The 20,468-nt window shown below is 36.5% G+C and overlaps 1 protein-coding gene across 1 annotated transcript in view; it reads right to left on the bottom strand.

Annotated features, from left to right (window-relative positions):
• Positions 1–19,225: 19,225 nt before the first annotated feature.
• MMRN1 (multimerin 1) overlaps positions 19,226–20,468 on the bottom strand; it is a 61,428-nt gene continuing 60,185 nt past the window's right edge. Inside the window, exon 8 of the mRNA XM_007184093.2 lies at positions 19,226–20,375. Coding sequence (XP_007184155.2) covers positions 19,954–20,375 — 422 coding nt within the window. The 3' untranslated portion in view covers positions 19,226–19,953. The remainder of the gene's footprint in view (positions 20,376–20,468) is intronic.

Raw genomic sequence — 20,468 nt, 5'->3', positions numbered from 1 at the left:
AAAATAACTAAATCAAGCATGCAGGAATCCAAGTGGATTAAGTTTGAAATCTGTGATTTACCTGTACCATAGACTAGATACTGGAAAAAGCTTCGGGTGGGCGACAGAGATAAGTGGAAATCATTTTAGTACTATCTGAATGTTTCTGTTCTACATTAGCTTACTCAAGATATTCTTAATAAAATATTTCCTATAGTTTTTTCCTTATATTTGTTTCAAGTGAGATTTTCTGGGAATCTCAAAATCTTTGTTTAAAGTGAAATCTCTGAGATTAGAAACAAATAATTTGTTATATAATAAATTGGAGTGTACAACTCTGAGCAACACTGTACTGATGTCCAAAAAGTTTTTATCATTTTTTTAACTTTAAGATTATTTCATTTATTTTTTGCCATCGCCTTTAAGTGAAATTCCAGAAACGCTAATAGTGGATATTTCAAGAGTACTGATTATGTGCCAGCTAATATTCTAAATGCTGTATGTCTATTAATTTAATCCCTGCACCAACCCTATGAGGTAAATATTATTACCACTCATTTTACAGAAGATGAAACTGAGGCTCAGAGAGATTAAGTAACTAACCTAAGGTCACACAGCCAGTAAGTGGCAGAGTCAGGTTTTGAGCTAAGCAATCTTACTTGTGAATATTATGCATTCTACCTCCTTAAAAATCTTTTATTTTGGGCTTCCCTGGTGGCGCAGTGGTTGAGAATCTGCCTGCCAATGCAGAGGACATGGGTTCGAGCCCTGGTCTGGGAAGATCCCACATGCCACAGAGCAGCTGGGCCCGTGAGCCACAACTGCTGGGCCTGCGCGTCTGGAGCCTGTGCTCCGCAACAAGAGAGGCCACGATAGTGAGAGGCCTGTGCACCGTGATGAAGAGTGGCCCCCACTTGCTACAACTAGAGAAAGCCCTCGCACAGAAACCTAACACAGCCAAAAATAAATAAATTAATTAATTAAAAAAAAAACTTTTATTTAATTGCTCCCGCTCTGCTTTTTCTTTCAGGTCTTTTCTAGTGTGCTAGAGCGGGGGAAAATATTTTTAATCCAACATTTAAAAATTCTTACTTTATATAAATCAAGAAATTTTAGGGAAGCATTTTACCACTACTGAACCAAACAATTCTTAGCAATATAAAATGATTTTCTTAATTTTCATGCAAGTTTGATATATTAGAACAGTTTGTGAAGTTCAATAGCTTTAACTTCTATATGTTCTATGTAATCTGTTATCTTGACACTATGGTTAATATAATACCTAAAGAAGATACAAATACTATGGTAAAGCTGATTTTAAAAAGCCAAATAGGGCTTCCCTGGTGGTGCAGTGGTTAAGAATCCGCCTGCCAATGCAGGGAGCATGGGTTCAAGCCCTGGTCCGGGGAGATCCCACATGCCGCGGAGCAACTAAGCCCATGCGCCACAACTACTGAGCCTGCACTCTAGAGCCCGCGAGCCACAACTACTGAGCCCGCACGCACCACAACTACTGAAGCCTGTGCGCCTAGAGCCCGTGCTCCGCAACAAGAGAAGCCACCACAATGAGAAGCCTGCGCACCACAAGGAAGAGTAGCCCCGCTCACCGCCAACTAGAGAAAGCCCGCGCGCAGCAACAAAGACCCAACACAGCCACAAAAAAAAAAAAAAGAAAAAGAAAAAGCCAAATAATCAGGCTAAAACTTTATTTAGCAACTTATTTATACTTCTGAAACTAATATAATGTTATATGTCAATTATATCTGAATTTTTAAAAATTTACCTATATGAGAAATCCTTTTTCATTTCAGCAATGTTTTTTTTCATATCCTTTTGTAGATAAAACTTCTTTACACCCCTGCGAGGTTTGTGTCACTATGACCTAAAGAAAGGTGAAGAATTGATATCGCGTTTGAAGTTCAACAAATAATTTCCTGTTGCATTTTCTTCTTCATATGCCCTCATTTTCTATGTTGCCCCCAAACACTGATGTATTACCACAGGCTAAGGATACATTTCATTTCAGAAGTACGCTATCCAGTGTGCAAGGGTTTCTTTGTACTTATTTTTCTTTCAGTTTTTCAGTCTGTTACATGATGACTATGCAAGTTTCTTCTGGTAACAGGGTATATTTTGTCTTATCCGTTTTCATAATCTTTCTTACTGTACTAATAATTGCTTTTTATTTCTTTGTTAAAACTTGAATCCAACAGTAGTTGTGAGCTTGCTATTTGTCTCCTCCGCTTTTCTGTGCCTTCCCCTTTACCCTTCACAATCTTCTTTCCAACATCACAGTGCTAAGCCCATCATTTATTGAGTACTTACCAGGTGTTAATCATTGCATTTAACGTTTTACATGCACCATCATATTTAATCTGTAAAAAAATCTTAATAATAAGTAGGAACTATTTTTATGTCTATTTACAGATAAAGAAAATGAGGCACAAAAGAGTCCAGTGCTCATAACTGGAGTTTGAACTCAGTAATCCATGCGCGTAAGATCGGCCCCCCTAATAGACCGCCTCTCCCATAAAACAGGTGTGACCTCTGGGTTTGACCAACTGACAACTGATTTCAAGCCTTGTTAAAGAAACTCCTGACCATCTTGGCTCCTAAATCTATAATTAATTCTAGTCAGAAAATTTGATTTAAGGTAAGTAAATAATGAAATTGGAACTTTTAGTTAGCAATATGCAAATAGGGAAGCTGTGGTTTACAAATGGTTTTTTTTAAATTTATTTATTTATGGCTGTGTTGGGTCTTCGTTTCTGTGCGAGGGCTTTCTCTAGTTGTGGCAAGCGGGGACCACTCTTCATCGCGGTGCGCGGACCTCTCACTATCGCGGCCTCTCTTGTTGCGGAGCACAGGCTCCAGACGCACAGGCTCAGTAGTTGTGGCTCACGGGCCTAGTCGCTCCGCGGCATGTGGTATCCTCCCAGACCAGGGCTCGAACCCGTGTCCCCTGCATTGGCAGGCAGATTCTCAACCACTGCACCACCAGGGAAGCCCTACAAATGGTTTTTATAGCCTTTTATTTGGAGTCGACCCAGTTCCATAGGTTTGTTACACAGAACAGACAGATTACAGGAAACTCCAATTATATAAGGGAGATTGTTTTTATAAACATTAAATATTATACTTACTATTTCACACACCTGCATGTACAAATTATGCAAATCTTTATGGCATCTTTCTGTTTGAAGTAATTTTAGTTACTTTCTTAGGCAACATGAAACATTTGTACTTACCTAAAACATGACCTTATGAACACTTTACTCAACATTTTTATTCAAGTGTTCAGTAAACAAATACTAAATAAATGTCTACTATATGTTGACCATTGGGTTAGTCCTTGTGGGTATTGCAAACATGAAAAACCAAGATTAACTGTCTGTGAAATAACTTTAATAAATATAACAAATAAGTGAACATTGAAGATTTCTGATTCTGGGATTCATTTTTTTTTTTTTTTTCCCTATAGTAGCTATGCCTGAATGTAGATACCAAATACCAGTGTTTGTAATGAAAAGCAACACGTATAGGGTTTCAGAAATCTTTTCTTTTTTAAAATTTTGGTCATTTGAGCAATAAGTTTGATTATTTAGAGAGGTCTATAAATTAGCCTTTATTCAAAATGTCTATAATTTTAATCATGTTATTTTAGTTGCAATAGGTTGTAAATTTGCAATAAAATAACAGGAAGGCTGTAACAGATGTTCTGTCAGCACATGTGATTTCATCTGAGACAATCAAGCATTCATCATGCTTAATCTTCATCGATTGAACTGTACTGATTTTCAGTAATGTGAGCTCTGTACATTCAAAAGGCTTCTGATACTTAGGAAGAAATTCTTTTGACTGGGACATTTTTTGTTTAGTGGCTAATTTACCCCAAGGATTGCCTCATCTCCTATTACAAATCATGTTATTTAGTTGTGTATTATTTTCATATTACTTGATTATAAAGGTGGCCCTATACAGTCCTTTTTTTTTTTTTTTTGGGTCATTCATTCCATATTTTTTTTGCACATGACAAATAGTTCACCTAAATAAGTATTTCTCTGAATAAGATAAATATTTCACCTAAATAAGTAAAATCTATGCTTAAACTGGATGCAATTTGTAAATAACAATGTTAAATTATTTCTTTGAAATATACTACCCAGATGGCAGTTTAATTAATTTAGACAGTTACAGAATCCTATTGAACAGCACATTAGTAGTAATACTTGCAAAAAAGAAAATACAATTAGGCTTCCCTCAGGTTTATTACACAATGAAAATAAATTTCATTGAAAATATAGAATTTCCTAGAGAGTGTTTTGTTTTGAATTATTCTTGGACCTTAGAAAATATGGGGCAAAAAATAAAATAGGGAAAAAAGGGACAGCAGGACTTTATAATCTGTACATTCTTTAAATGATGGTTTATGGAAATGTGTGTAAGAAATGGAGAGTGGGGAGGAAAAAGCAGGACAAAGGAGAGAGCCAAAGAGATCATGAAACTGAAAGAAGAGGCCAACAGGGGTAAATAGAGAAAACACAGGCAGTTAGAAAACCAAAAGAAGAGGAGGAGGAAGAGGCGGAGGGCAAAGGCAAAAGGAATGGGAAATAGAAGGGACCTGCAAAAGGAGAAGCAGAATCGTGAAAGTTCAAGACCAAAGCTCTTCCTTTCACTCGCAAGGCCAGACATTCTCAGACTAACGCTCAGAGGTTCCTGCAGCTCGCCAAGCTGTTGGGTAATGAGAAGGTGATATCCTGCCTCGAGGCTTGCTTTCCTAGAAAAGGAGTGGTTGTAGGGGGAGAAATGAATGAAAGCTCCTGCCAATGGGACCTGGAGAGAGGCAATTAGGTCTTGGCTGGTTCTCAGGTCTTGCAGAGGCCATTCGTCTGCACCTGCAACCGTCTTGGTTGCTGGGTAAATGACAGCAGTTTGAGAGGCTCCTGAGGAAATGTGGGGAGTTGCCGAGAAACACAGGAAGGGTGAATCTAGAGGTCAAAGTAAGATTTACAGTGGGCAAGAAAAAGGAATAGAATTGCCCCTATTTCGTTGCCTTTTCCAACAAAAGGGTTGGAAAATAAAATAATATACCTTCCAGAATGTCTTTCCATTTATTCTGAAAAAATTGTCATTTTAATCCCGGATGATGTTATATTTCAGGAAGGGAAAATCAGAATTATGTGCCTCTGATATCTGTTCTGAGATTTTATAAAGAACTTCCTCTCCCAAACTCCACCCCTACAGTTAATTATTTATATAACACATTTGATTATCAAATTCTTTCCTTTTCCAAAAGACATGCAGGCTGAAATCAATGAAATGTTACTTTAGGTGGAAATTTCTTTTATCTTTTAAGAAAAAAGAGAGAAATCTGGGGGAGAGAGACATGCATATTATGACATCATTTTATGATCAATATTTATACAGAACATATTATACTTTCTATTAAAAGCAATCTGAATTAAATGCAGATTCATTTTAAAGCCACTAACTCTAAATTTTTAAAAATTCGATAGCATTTTCTTCGCTTTTAGATCTCAGAAAACATATAGAAAGTTTATATTTGCTAACTTCCTACCTTTATTCAGCAGCAATGCCAGTTTAGATGCTTGGCGATTCTTAGCATTACTGGAGCATAAGCTTCATTTGTTGAAAATGTGCCCACGTTACCCATTCATGCCGTTTGTTTTAATGTGCAGACCTGCCTCATAGGACTTCAGAGTATGCTGAATAAACACACTAATAATCATGTTATACCAGGAAATAATCTTAAAATGCCACTAAAAGAAAATTTGTGGGAATGCTAACTTTTTCTCTTCTTAGACACATTACCAAGTTTCAAGAACCAAGAGGGAAAATATGAGAAAACAATCATAAAGAATTTTTGGAATGAGGGAGTAATACTTTCCCATTTGCTTCCTAATTTGTGAAGCTGGTGTTACATTACTCAGAGCATAGTATTCCACAAAGCCCAAAGGACAATGTCAAAGTTTTTTCAAGACAAAGTTACAGGTTTTCAAAAAGGCGGCTGGAGTGAGGAGAGACAGTAATGATAGAGCTTGTACACTTTCTCTGCTAGAGAAAACACTTTGAAACACTGCGTAAAACATTGACCGGCTTAAACCAGTTTGTCTTCTTAAATAGGTTGTTGATTAATCAAACTGAAACAGCTGGTAAAGCACTGATCAGCTTAAACTGGTTTTGCCTCCTTGAATAGGCTGTTGATTAATCAAACCTTGAGTTATTTTACATAAACAGCACTGGGCATGTGTAAGGTGAAAACTCATGTCTCCTGGATAACCCCAGAGTCAAGGATCTTCCGTCTATGGAACCCAAAGAATAGAAGTGTTGCCACCAGAGCCCTTTAGCAATCAAAAATTCCTTCAGTAAGTAATGTCTGGCTTCCAGCAGCACGAGTGGTTTATATGGACCGCTTTGAGACTAGCCAGTCAGCTTCCAAGTTTGAAATTCCCCAAACCCCTTGAATTTCACCCTGAAGCCTAGAGCAGGAAGACGGATTTGAGCCCTGTTTCCTGTCTCCTTGCTGGTGGACCTCAGAATAAGGCTCTTTATTTTCTCAGAAGCCAGTGCCGAAGTATTTGCTTCTGTGTGTGAGAGGCAGCAAGTCCTTGCTGGGTAACGATGTCGCCTGGGCTTAGAGGTAAGTTGATGAAATGGTACCAGCACCTTACATCTCAGGTGGTTTTCACTCCTCCATGCTGTCTCACCCTGTGTCTGACTATATACGCTGTCTCTCAACAGTAACCAATTGGGCTCTAGTTTTTTCTTCTCCCTCTTACCACTCCTCCTCTCATGGGCATCCTCCTTCTATCATCTTCCTTTTCCTCCTCCTTATTTCTGTTTTGATCTTTCTCCTTTCTCTTGTCTCCATACATTTTCCGTCAGATAGCTGCCAGAAGCAAGAGGGAAAGAAAATATTTAGGAGCTTTCTCTTTGTAGTCTGTGTTGCTTTTGATTTTACAGTTGTAGGGGAAAAAATGATGTTATGACTTTTAAACTGTAGTGATACAAGGGAGGTTAGTAACTTGGTGTGATGTGTACTTCAAAACAGGAATGGCAATTCAAATTCTGCATAATTACTTACTAGTGAAAGTAGTCGTTCTCCCTGAGGTGGTAGCTCTTTTGCCTTCTTGCAAATAGTTTCCTCACAAGGTCACTTGCCAAGATAATTTTTCCATTGGTGTGAAGAAGACATAACTTGCTGGCAAAACTGCATCAGTGTATTAAGGATGTATCTAGGGCAAATAAGTAGCTGTTTGTTACAGCCCAGAATGAGAAAATTTTAAGAAAATTTAAGAAAATTCGATGCCTTCATCACAGGGCTAAAACCTCTGTCTAACAAAGGTAACAACATTCGCCAAATATAGATGTCACATTTTAAATCTCTACATCAAAAAAAAAAAAAAATCAGGACTAGTTTTGGGGTTGGTGATCACAAATTTGAATATTCAAGTTATTTTTGTTCCATTAAAATAAGTAAAATGAATTTTACTAGAAATTTTTCTGTTAGTAAAATTTAATTAATACATTTAAGACATTTAATTCTTTTCAGTTTACAGTATGTTCTGTGTATTTACTGATCTCAGTGATCTTCCACTGGCTGCAGTGCCAAGCACTTTATCGATGGGCAAATGGTACCCGGCCTCATGGAATTCTATTGTAAGATGCTTTATAGGCATCTTAGTCTGCCCATTTTTCAGAATACACTACAGAATCAGTTTTCAGGTACTGATCCTGCTCCAGTAATATTTACAATGTATTTCTGAAATATAAAAAGATAGGTTCCTTTGTGATACCCAAGAATGCCTTTAGGGCATGTTGGTGGTTGCTGTTGGTAATGATGATGTGTGGTTGCTTTCTCAAATATGCTCTACTTTGAAAATACCACAAGGGATGAGAGAAGCCAAAATTATACAGACATTCAGTGATGGTCTTTGTTTATTGCTTCCATTCATTGAGTGGGGTAGAGTTCACAGTTTGCTGTTAATATGGAGTTCTGTGAAAGGCTAAAACCCATGGATGACCTGTCAGTTTGCCAACCATTTAAAGGAATGAGAATTAGTGTTTATGAAATAGAATCATGATTCAAAAACTTAATGACAGGCTTCAGAAAGGGCAATGAAAGTAGCATTAAAAAGACATGTAATCTCTGGAGAGCCTTTTAAATTTCATCTACAGAATAATTTCCACGCTATTTAGCTGCCTCCTCAGCAGGATTAAAGAGATCTAAACATGTTCGTTAAACAGCAATTCTGCGATGGTGGGATAGGGAATCAGGTGCAGTAGGGGATTGAAAGAGGGTTTCAGATTGCGGGAAGCATCTCTGTAGAGTATTCTGTGTTAACCACAAGATTACTCTGTGACAAATCTTGAAAAGTAGTACATGTGAGTATATCTAAGAAATTAGGATAAGAAAAGCACATGTTCTTGACATATATTGGATGTGTAAGTAGCAACTCTCTTTGTTAAAGTTTAATATATTTCCTATCATATATTATTCATCTAGCCACCTCAAATGATTTTTGGAAATGGCTAGGTGGTACAAATAAGTGGATTTTTTTCTACACATGTTTTCTGGCAAATTATTGTCATCCTTAAGTCACAAATTTCATATAGATGAAGAAATAGATATGCAGTCCTCTTTATACACATTATGTACAATTAAATGCTTTGGTGGTGATGATGGTGACAGCAAAGATCAATGGAGGGAAGTAAGTTACCAAAAAAATTTTAGAAACTATCTGTAATTTTAGAAACTATCTGTAATTGTCTGTTTCCTGGTAAGAAGAATCTAGTCAATTTCTTCACTAATGACTAAAGTAAGCAAAGTAGAGTAGTATTTATAAGAACACTCACCCCTCGGGTTGTGTCATGTAGTATTTTCATTCTTAACCTGAGTGGACTTGATATAGTATTTGTTTGAATCTAAAAGATATAGGGAATTCAAGTGTTTGAATCCAAATATTTGGATGTAGATTTAAATACATTGAAAAAAACCCACTGACTCCTAGGTTGCAGTCTTATAGCATTTTAACTGTAGTTTTCAATGGGCTTGATATAAGTATTTATTTGAATCCAACAGAAAATCATGTTACAACCAGGATCTGCTATGGACTAATATTTTTTAAAATATGGGAATAACATTTTAAAATATTCTAAATATTACTACGTAATACTAAATATTACTACATCCAACACTTGGTACCTGGGAAATGTTTTGACCAAAGTCTGGGCTTTGATATTTCATGAAGAAACCCACGAATAAAAGTACTAAAAAAATCCTAAATTTGGACTTTTTCCAGAGTTTGGGATTGTTTAATCAGGATGTGAGCCCAGAGAAATGGACACTGCTTTGTTGTTGTTTTTCTCCAAGCACAAACGCAGTATAGCTCATTGAAGGTTCTCACTGAGCTGTGATAAAAGCTCCCAAGGGAAGGTGCTTTATAACACTCCTCTGGTCATTGATGAAACCCTGGGTTTGAAACCACTGGGGCAGCAAACATCTCTGCCTCTTACAGGGAAGATCAACCTAACTCAATGTACAATCTAGGAAGGGCAGGCTATCATTTCTGCTCTAATGCATCCCACACATGCTTGCAAGGATAGAGGATAGGCAAACTATTTTGAATAAGGAGAATTTTATTGCATCAAAAATTGCTTTTGAAGACAAAGATTATTACTCAGCTAGTTTCTAATGTGAAAAAGTTGACAGTAATAAACCATAGCAATTTTTTTTTTAAAGTACCAAGTTGTATACCCATTTTCTTTAGACCTGGATAAAAAGTACATGATAAACATCTTAAGTTTTATATGTATAATATACATAATTTATGTATATTAGATAGAAAAATATTTATATTAGATATATATTAGGTAAGTGAAAACCTTAAGTTATATATATATAACATAACTGAATGTAGATGTAATATAAATATATGTATTATATATAAAATGTTTCTATATAACTGAACTTCTACAAATTAGAAATTCATTCAATTCAGTAAATTTATATTTTGAAACAGATGAACAACATCAAAAAATCCCCTTTAAGAGCATTAAACTAGTAAACGGAAAATCAATATGGCTTATTTTTAGCATCTTAATGCCCAAATGGTATTAGCCCATTCTACCAAAATGAGAAATTTGGTAAGAGACAGTAAGAAAGAGCAATGCAGGCACACTTGGCTTCGAATATGAAGTTTCTTAATTCTTAGAGTGATCCAAAAGCAAGTAATGGAAGTTCAGTCAGAGGTGCAGAAAAAAGAGGGGTTGGTTATTAAAGATACATTTCCTATCCTTAGGGAACTACTCACGATTTGGTGGAGTGAATCCCAGCATGACTCTGAGTAATGTATTTAAAATGCAGTATCTATCTGTACTGATTTACTTGATACTTATTTTTACATTAGTTAATATATGATTTATCCTGCCTGTCATGAAGTAGGTGTTTATTAAATAATTGATGAATGAATGGGTATGAAATTGTCATCAGTAATTAGAGTCTTAGTATGCTTTGAGAGTTTGCTGGGCAAGAAGGTCTGGTGAGAGAGAAGAGCTCTGGAATTCAATCTAGAAAATAATATCCGTTAAAGTCTGCTGTCTCCATAGGAAAAATCAAGAAAATCCCAGTGTTATATTTTTTATACATGGAGAGTTTGATCATGATGATTAGAAATATATTGCTCAGCTGTCCTACATTTTATTGGGTGGCTTTTTAAAAGATACCGAGACAAGGTCACAGCAACTTAGAAGTGGCTAAAATGCTTTTTGGCTATTGGTGGCAATTTGTCATTTAACTGTGTATTTATACAAATATGTATAAAAATAAAGGATAATATTAGTAATTAAAACTCCAAACACCAAAGCATCATTTAGTGCTAAATGTTCTAAATTATCTAATTATGAAATCAAAAATTAAATTGTGCATGGCAATGACAAATATTGTCAAATGATTTACTTCCTTCTGTTCTTGCTAATATTACAGAAAAGGCAGGACATTGAAATCACTGGTATCTGTTGAAGTATATTTGGAAGAAAAAAATTCTGTTTAATCTAGGAGTACTTGAAGAAATAAAAAGAAAAATTATTTTTATTTTTTACTTTTTATTTATTTGTAATAGATCTTTATTGGAGTATAATTGCTAACAATACTGTGTTAGTTTCTGTTGTACAACAAAGTGAATCAGCCATATGCATACATATATCCCCATATCCCCTCCCTCTTGAGCCTCCCTCCCACCCTCGCTATCACACCCCTCTAGGTGGTCACAAAGCACCGAGCTGATCTCCCTGTGCTATACTGCTGCTTCCCACTAGCTAACTGTTTCACATTTGGTAGTGTATATATGTCAATGCTACTCTCACTTCGCCCCAGCTTCCCCCTCCCCAACCGTGTCCTGAAGTCCATTCTCTATGTCTAGGTCTTTATTCCTGCCCTGCCACTAGGTTCATCAGTACCATTTTTTTTTGTTTTCAGATTCCATGTATATGCGTTAGCATACGGTATTTGTTTTTCTTTCTGACTTACTTCACTCTGTATGACAGTCTCATCCACCTCACTACAAATAACTCAATTTCATCTCTTTTTATGGCTGAGTAATATTCCATTGTATACATGTGCCACATCTTCTTTGTCCATTCATCTGTCGATGGACACTTAGGTTGCTTCCATGTGCTGGCTATTGTAAATAGTGCTGCAGTAAACATTGTGGTACATGTCTCTTTTTGAATTATGGTTTTCTCAGGGTATAGGCCCAGTAGTGGGATTGCTGGGTCATATGGTAATTCTATTTTTAGTTTTTTAAGGAACCTCCATACTGTTCTCCATAGTGGCTGTATCAATTTACATTCCCACCAACGGTGCAAGAGGGTTCCCTTTTCTCCACATCTTCTCCACCATTTATTGTTTGTAGATTTTTTGATGATGGCCATTCTGAACGGTGTGAGGTGATACCTCATTGTGGTTTTAATTTGCATTTCTCTAATGATTAGTGAGGTTGAGCATCCTTTCATGTGTTTGTTGGCAATCTGTATATCTTCTTTGGAGAAATGTCTATTTAGGTCTTCTGCCCATTTTTGGATTGGGTTATTTGTTTTTTTGATATTGAACTGCATGAGCTGCTTGTGTATTTTGGAGGTTAATCCTTTCTCAGTTGCTTCGTTTGCAAATATTTTTTCCCATTCTGAGGGTCATCTTTTCGCCTTGTTTATGGTTTCCTTTGTTGTGCAAAAGCTATTAAGTTTCATTAGGCCCCATTTGTTTATTTTTGTTTTTATTTCCATTTCTCTAGGAGGTGGGTTAAAAAAGATCTTTCTGTGATTTATGTCATAGAGTGTTCTACTTATGTTTTCCTCTAAGAGTTTTATAGTGTCTGGCCTTACATTTAGGTCTTTAATCCATTTTGAGTTTATTTTTGTGTATGGTGTTAGGGAGTGCTCTAATTTCATTCTTTTACATGTAGCTTTCCAGTTTTCCCAGCACCACTTATTGAAGAGGCTGTCTTTTCTCCACTGTATATTCTTGCCTCCTTTATCAAAGATAAGGTGACCATATGTGCGTGGGTTTATCTCTGGGCTTTCTCTCCTGTTCCATTGATCTATATTTCTGTTTTTGTGGCAGTACCATACTGTCTTGATTACTGTAGCTTTGTATTATAGTTTGAAGTCAGGGAGCCTGATTCCTCCAGCTCCGTTTTTCTTTCTCAAGATTGCTTTGCCTATTCAGGGTCTTTTGTGTTTCCATACAAATTGTGAAATTTTTTGTTCTAGTTCTGTGAAAAATGCCAGTAGTAGTTTGATAGGGATTGCATTGAATCTGTAGATTGCTTTGGGTAGTAGAGTCATTTTCACAATGTTGATTCTTCCAATCCAAGAACATGGTATATCTCTCCATCTGCTTGTATAGTCTTTAATTTCTTTCATCAGTGTCTTATAGTTTTCTGCATACAGGTCTTTTGTCTCCTTAAGTAGGTTTATTCCTAGGTATTTTATTCTTTTTGTTTCAGTGGTAAGTGGGAGTGTTTCCTTAATTTCTCTTTCAGATTTTTCATCATTAGTGTATAGGAATGCAAGAGATTTCTGTGCATTAATTTTGTATCCTGCTACTTTACCGAATTCATTGATTAGTTCTAGTAGTTTTCTGGTGGCATCTTTAGGATTTTCTATGTATAGTATCATGTCATCTGCAAACAGTGACAGTTTTACTTCTTCCTTTCCAATTTGTATTCCTTTCTTTTTCTTCTCTGATTGCCACGGCTAGGACTTCCAAAACTGTTGAATAAGAGTGGCGAGAGTGGACATTGTTGTCTTGTTCCCGATGTTAATGGAAATGCTTTCAGTTTTTCACCACTGAGTATGATGTTTGTCATACATGGCCTTTATTATGTTGAGGTAGGTTCCCTCTATGCCCAATTCCTGGAGAGTTTTTATCATAAGTGGGTGTTGAATTTTGTCAAAAGCTTTTTCTGTATCTATTGAGATGATCATATGGTTTTTATTCCTTAATTTGTTAATATGGTGTATCACATTGATTGATTTGCTTATATTGAAGAATCCTTGCATCCCTAGGATAAATCTCACTTGATCATGGTGTATGATCCTTTTAATATGTTGTTGCATTCTGTTTGCTAGTATTTTGTTCAGGATTTTTGCATCTATGTTAATCAGTGTTATTGGTCTATAATTTTCTTTTTTTGTGATGTCTTTGTCTGGTTTTGGTATCAGGGTTATGGTGGCTTTGTAGAATGAATTTGGGAGTGTTCCTCCCTCTGCAATTTTTTGGAAGTTTGAGAAAGATCAGTGTTAGCTCTTCTCTAAATATTTGATAGAATTCACCTGTGAAGCCATCTGGTCCTGGACTTTTGTGTGTTGGAAGGTCTTTAATTACAGTTTCAATTTCATTACTTGTGATAGGTCTGTTTATATTTTCTAATTCTTTCTGGTTCAGTCTTGGAAAATTGTACCTTTCCAAGAATTTGTCCATTTCTTCATGGCTGTCCATTTTATTGGCATATAGTTGTTTGTAGTAGCCTCTTATAATCCTTTGTATTTCTGCAGTGTCAGGTGTGATTTCTCCTTTTTCATTTCTCATTTTATTGATTTGCGTCCTCTCCCTTTTTTTCTTGATGAGTCTGTCTAAGGGTTTATCAGTTTTGTTTATCTTCTCAGAGAACCAGATTTTAGTTTTATTGATCTTTGCTATTGTTTTCTTCATTTCTATTTCATTTATTTCTGCTCTGATCTTTATGATTTCTTTCCTTCTACTGACTTTGGGTTTTCTCTGTTCTTCTTAGTTGCTTTAGGTGTAGGGTTAGATTGTTTATTTGAGATTTTTCTTGTTTCTTGAGGTGAGATTGAATTGCTATAAGCTTCCCTCTTAGAACTGCTTTTGCTGCGTCCCATAGGTTTTGGGTCCTCGTGTTTTCATTGTCATTTCTTTCTATGTATTTTTTAATTTCTTCTTTGATTTCTTCAGTGATCTCTTGGTTATGTAGTAGTGCACTGTTTAGCCTCCATGTATTTGTGTTTTTTACAGTTTTTTTTTCCTGTAATTGATTTCCAATCTCATAGCATTGTGGTCAGAAAAGATGCTTGATACTATTTCAATTTTCTTAAGTTTTCCGAGGCTTGATTTGTGACCCAAGATGTGATCTATCCTGGAGAATGTTCCATGTGCACTTGAGAAGAAAGTGTATTCTGCCACTTTCAGGTGGAATGTTCTATAAATATCAGTTAAATCTAGCTTGTCTATTGTGTCATTTAAAGCTTGTGTTTCCTTATTTATTTTCTGTTTGGATGATCTGTCCATTCATGTAAGTGGGGTGTTAACATCACCTACTATTATTGTGTTACTGTCAATTTCCACTTTCATAGTTGTTAGCATTTGCCTTATGTATTGAGGTGCTCCTACGTTGGGTGCATAAACATTTATAATTGTTATATCTTTTTCATGGATTGACCGCATGATCATTATGTAGTGTCCTTCTTTATCTCTTGTAACAGTCTTTATTTTAAAGTCTATTTTATCTGATATGAGTAGTGCTACTCCAGCTTTCTTTTGATTTCCATTTGCATGGCATATATTTTACAATCCCTTCACCTTCAGTCTCTATGCTTCCCTAGGTCTGAAGTGGGTCTCTTGTAGACAGCATATATATGGGTCTTGTTTCTGTATCCATTCAGCCAGTCTGTATCTTTTGTTTGGGGCATTTAATCCATTTACATTCAAAGTTATTATCGATATGTATGTTCCTATTACCATTTTCTTAATTGTTTTCGGTTTGTTTTTGTGGGTTTTTTTCTTCTCTTGTGTTCCCACCTAGAGAAGTTTCTTTAGCATTTGTTGTAAAGCTGGTTTTTTGCTTGTCTGAAAAGCTTTTGATTTCTCCGTTGAATCTGTATGAGATCCTTGCTGGGTAGAGTGATCTTGGTTGTAGGTTTTTCTCTTTCATGACTTTAAGTATATCCTGCCACTCCCTTCTGTCCTGCAGAGTTTCCACTGAAAAATCAGCTGATAACCTTACGGGGATCCATTTGTATGTTATTTTTTGTTTTTCCCTTGCTGCTTTTAATAATTTTTCTTTGAATTTAATTTTTATTAGTTTGATTAATATGTGTCTTGGTATGTTTCTCCTAGGGTTTATCCTGTATGGGACTCTCTGTGCTTCCTGGACTTGTGTGACTATTTCCTTTCCCATGTTAGGGAAGTTTTCCACTATAATCTCTTCAGATACTTTCTCAGTCCCTTTCTTTTTCTCTTCCTCTTCTGGGACCCCTATAATTCGAATGTTAGTGCATTTAGTGTTGTCCCAGAAGTCTCTGAGATTGTCTTCGATTCTTCTCATTTTTTTTCTTTATTCTGCTCCTTGTCAGTTATTTCCACCATTTTGTCTTCCAGCTCACTTATTTGTTCTTCTGCCTCAGATATTCTGTTATTGATTCCTTTTAGTGTATTTTTCATTTCAGTTGTTGTGTTGTTCATCTCTGTTTGTTTGTTCTTTAGTTCGTCTAGATCTTTGTTAAACATTTCTTATATTTTCTCAATCTGTGCCTCCATTCTTTTTCCGAGATTCTGGATCATCTTTACTATCATTACTCTGAATTCTTTTTCAAGTAGATTGCTTATTTCCCCTTCATTTATTTGGTCTTGTAGGTTTTGACCTTGCTCCTTCATCTGTGACATATTTTTTTGCTGTCCCTTTTTTTTGTTTGTTTTTGGATGAGTGGGATTGTGTTCCTGTCCTACTGATTGTTTGGCCTGAGGATTCCAACAGTGGAGTTTCGAGGCTGTTGGGTAGACCTGGGTCTTGGTGTCGAGATGAGGACCTCCAGGAGACCTCACTCCGATGAATATTCCCTGGGGTCTGAGGTTCTCTGTTAGTCCAGTGGTTCGGACTTGGAGCTCCCACCGCAGCAGCTTCAGCCCGACCTCTGGCTCATGAACCAAGATCTTGCAAGCCACATGGGGTGGCAAAAAAAAAAAAAAAGGGAGAACAATAAAAAAGTAAAACATAGAATTAGACTAGGAAACTAACAGATATGTTAGAAAGAATATAAAAATAAAAATGTAGATGAAACAACAACTGGAAGGTGAAACAAAACCACAATAGTAAAAAAAGAGGAGAAGGAAAAAAATGGGGGGGAAAGGCCTTGCTGTGGAGGGTGGGGCCTAAGCAGGGGTGGGTTTTTGGCAGTGGGCGGGGCCTATACTTAGCACCCACGGGGCTGGAAAAGGCCCTGGGGGGTTTGGGGTGTGGTGCTTAGGCTCAACAGAACAGAAGGGGCCCAGGCGGGTCTCCTTCCTCTGATCTCAGAGGGTGGGGGACCAGCCTGGGTGCTTAGCAGGTTTCCCGGGCTCGAGTGGGTGGGGCAAACGTCCTCCACTCCTCTCCCGCTCCTCAGGTCCTGGAGGGCCCCTCCCACCTGCCTCTCCTGTAGATTGTGATGTAATTTCAGGCAAGGACTAAAGAAATTATGAAAACTTTCCCAATAGTTTTGAAAATGACACATTTACACAGAATAGAAATTGTCAATCATTCAGCGTTTGCTTGTCAGCATCTGGCTCACACTCTTCCCCAGTGTACTGCGTGAGGCTCAGCTATGAAGGCACAGCTATTTTGGCTCAGCATGAGACATTCTGATGGGCAATACTCACTTCACACTTACCTGCAGGGTTGTTCAAGGTTCATTAGGCTGCAGTTTGAAATCTTCTACAGATTATCTGTGATATGTGTTGTAGTGTGTTCATTCCTTTTTATTGATTGGCAGTCCTCTGCTGTATGGGTATGCCAGAGTTTGCTTAACTATTCATCTATTGCTGGACGTGTGGGTGGAACCTAGTTTTTGGCTATTATAAATAAAGTTACACTGAACATTTGTGTACAACTCTTTGTCCAAACATATGCTTTCAAGTTTCAGCACATTTGAAAAACTTTTATGTTTCTGCTACGAGGAGATAATATTTTCACTTTTGAGATTGGCAATATTTTTATTTTTTTAAATATCTGTCTCTGTCCTTTTTTTTTTTTTTTTAAAGAAATTCACATTCTTATTGATTGATTGATTGATTGATTGCTGTGTTGGGTCTTTGTTTCTGTGTGAGGGCTTTCTCTAGTTGTGGCAAGTGGGGACCACTCTTCATCGCATTGCACGGGCCTCTCTCTTGATCATGGTGTATGGTCCTTTTAATATGTTGTTGGATTCTGTTTGCTAGTATTTTGTTCAGGATTTTTGCACCTATGTTAATCAGTGATGTTGGTCTATAATTTTCTTTTTTTGTGATATCTTTTTCTGGTTTTGGTATCAGGGTGATGGTGGCTTTGTAGAATGAATTTGGGAGTGTTCCTCCCTCTGCAATTTTCTGGAAAAGTTTGAGAAGGATCAGTGTTAGCTCTTCTCTAAATATTTGATAGAATTCACCTGTGAAGCCATCTGGTCCTGGACTTTCGTGCGTTGGAAGATTTTTTTAAAAAAATTAATTAATTAATTAATTAATTTTTTGGCTGTGTTGGGTCTTCGCTTCTGTGCGTGGGCTTTCTCTAGTTGTGGCGAGCGGGGACCACTCTTCATCGCAGTGCGTGGGCCTCTAACCGTCGTGGCCTCTCTTGTTGCGGAGCACAGGCTCCAGACGCTCAGGCTCAGTAGTTGTGGCTCACGGGCCCAGTTGCTCCATGGCATGTGGGATCTTCCCAGACCAGGGCTCGAACCCATGTCCCCTGCATTGGCAGGCAGACTCTCAACCACTGCGCCACCAGGGAAGCCCCGCAATATTTTTAAAAATTGTGAGTTTTGATGAGTATGTGTTGGGGGTAATGAGTACTCTTTAAACATGAGCAAACTGGGCCTATGGAGTGGTACAAATCCTTTCAAGAGCGCCTTGATAGTACATTAGAAAATAAAAATATATGCTTATCCTTTGTTCCTGAAATTCTCACAGTTTGCTGAACTATTGGGAAAATTACCTTCTTCGTGCCTCTGTTCCTCATAAGTGTAAAGAGAATAATACATGATACATATCTCAAACGGTTAGTATGTTATTCATAGGATTATAGTAAGCATTAAAGTAATTAATTCATGAAAAATGTTTGCCATACCAAAAACTTCTTACTTATTATTTTTAGGATAACTTATAGGAATCTCTTGTTCAAAATTATCTTGTTAAATATATAGGGAATATATGTTTAAGGGTGTTCACTACAATAACATTGTTATAATGAAACATTGGAGATAATCCAAATGGCCTTCATAAGGGATTATTAAATCAGTTATGGTACATCTTAGGAGGTAACATACAGAAAGGATGGATTTGGGTGCTGGAGAAGAATGGCTGATTTTAAATACTGTCTCAGTCCTTCCTACTTGTGAAGCTTGGTCCATTCCTTGGTCAGTCACTGTTCAACCATAAAAATGATGATAATAATACCCACCTTATAAAAGCTTTTGTAAGGAATCAGTATAAGTTGCTTAGAAGAAAACCAAGGCAGAGGAAGCATCCCATAAATCCATAAATTGTAGTATCACCATGGCATATATGCACCTGTTATAAGAATAAGACAGGTCTGCATGTGTTACCACAGGATACTCATTAGAGAAAAGTGTTATTTTTTTTCCCCTGTAGATATTGTATGATAGAGGCAGGTAAAATATCCACTTCTGTATCTTTAGACTTGGGTGAAGTGTTCAAATGTGTCAAGTACTACTTTATTCTCTAATTATAGGAAGGGAACAATAGTTTTTTAAAAATTTTATTGAAGTATAGTTGATTTACAATGTTGTGTTAGTTTCTGGAGTACAACAAAGTGATTCAGTAATACATATATTTTTTTTTTCAAATTTTTCATTATGATTGATCACAGGATATTGAATATAGTTTAGGAAGGGAACAATAGTTAAGCATATTTTAAGTTTCTAATTCAGCTTTAAAAATTCTCATTACAAATGAAAATTTTAATATGTAAAATTAATCAACTCAACAGTAAAGAATAAAAATCAAAGTTAAAAGAACACTTCTTGGTCTTTGAGTACTTTATTTGAATTTGTGAATTTAAGAAACATATGTTATATGTTTATGTACACAGGGAATAACAAAAGTTAAATGTTCTATTGGAAAGACTACTGTGACTGGCAATATTGAGTGATTGTCATTTTATAATATTCCTTTTACACTGAAATGCCTTAACATGAAAAGACAAAAATAGGAATGTTTATGCTAACAAATGCACTCTGTTTTCCATGCCACTAAATCTCCTTAGGAGCAAGAACTCCATATACAGGTTGTCCAAAAGATATTCAAATAATTTTATGAAATAAACAAACTTGCAGCCTTACTCAGATTTCAAAAAGAAGTTGGTTTTCATTCATGTGGAAAAACCAAAAACAGAGCAAATGTGCATGCAAAGATAAATAAAAACACTGGCTGCTTCTCAGTAAAGGTGACAGTCTGTCTTTCCCACTAATTTATGTACGGTATAATAAGTAACCACTAAATGTAGTAGCAGGGGGAAGTTTGGCTGGAATTGTTCCTTTTACAAGGTGCAACCACACTTCCTGCCCATAATTTAATTCTAATAAGGCATCCCCAGTCAAAACCCTATCACAGCATATCTCACTGTTAATACTTTCAGACTCAAATGCAAGCTTGTCTACTCCATCAACCACTAAAAATCCAGAGATATGAGCACTAGATGACTCAATGGTATACCTAAAAACGTACACCCCAAGATAGGGGATTCTGAATTTTCCAGTTCTTGGAGTATATGAAGCTCCATAGTTGACATCCAAGTTATTAAATAAGATAGGACCAGGTGTAGTCATTCCATATGTATGAGATGCAAAAAATGCCACCATCGGTGCATATCTGTACGATCCTTTTGAAAAATCTGTTAGCGGAAAACAATGGAAAGAGTTAATTTTCATGTTTTGACCTTGTTCTGTTTGTATCTTTATCATTTTATCTTGGTTACAAAAAGCGT

The sequence above is a fragment of the Balaenoptera acutorostrata genome, chromosome 5, assembly GCF_949987535.1.
Source record: "Balaenoptera acutorostrata chromosome 5, mBalAcu1.1, whole genome shotgun sequence".
Taxonomy (NCBI): domain Eukaryota; kingdom Metazoa; phylum Chordata; class Mammalia; order Artiodactyla; family Balaenopteridae; genus Balaenoptera; species Balaenoptera acutorostrata.
The sequence above is the reverse complement of the archived record's forward strand: the minus strand, read 5'-3'. Positions and strand labels throughout refer to the sequence as shown.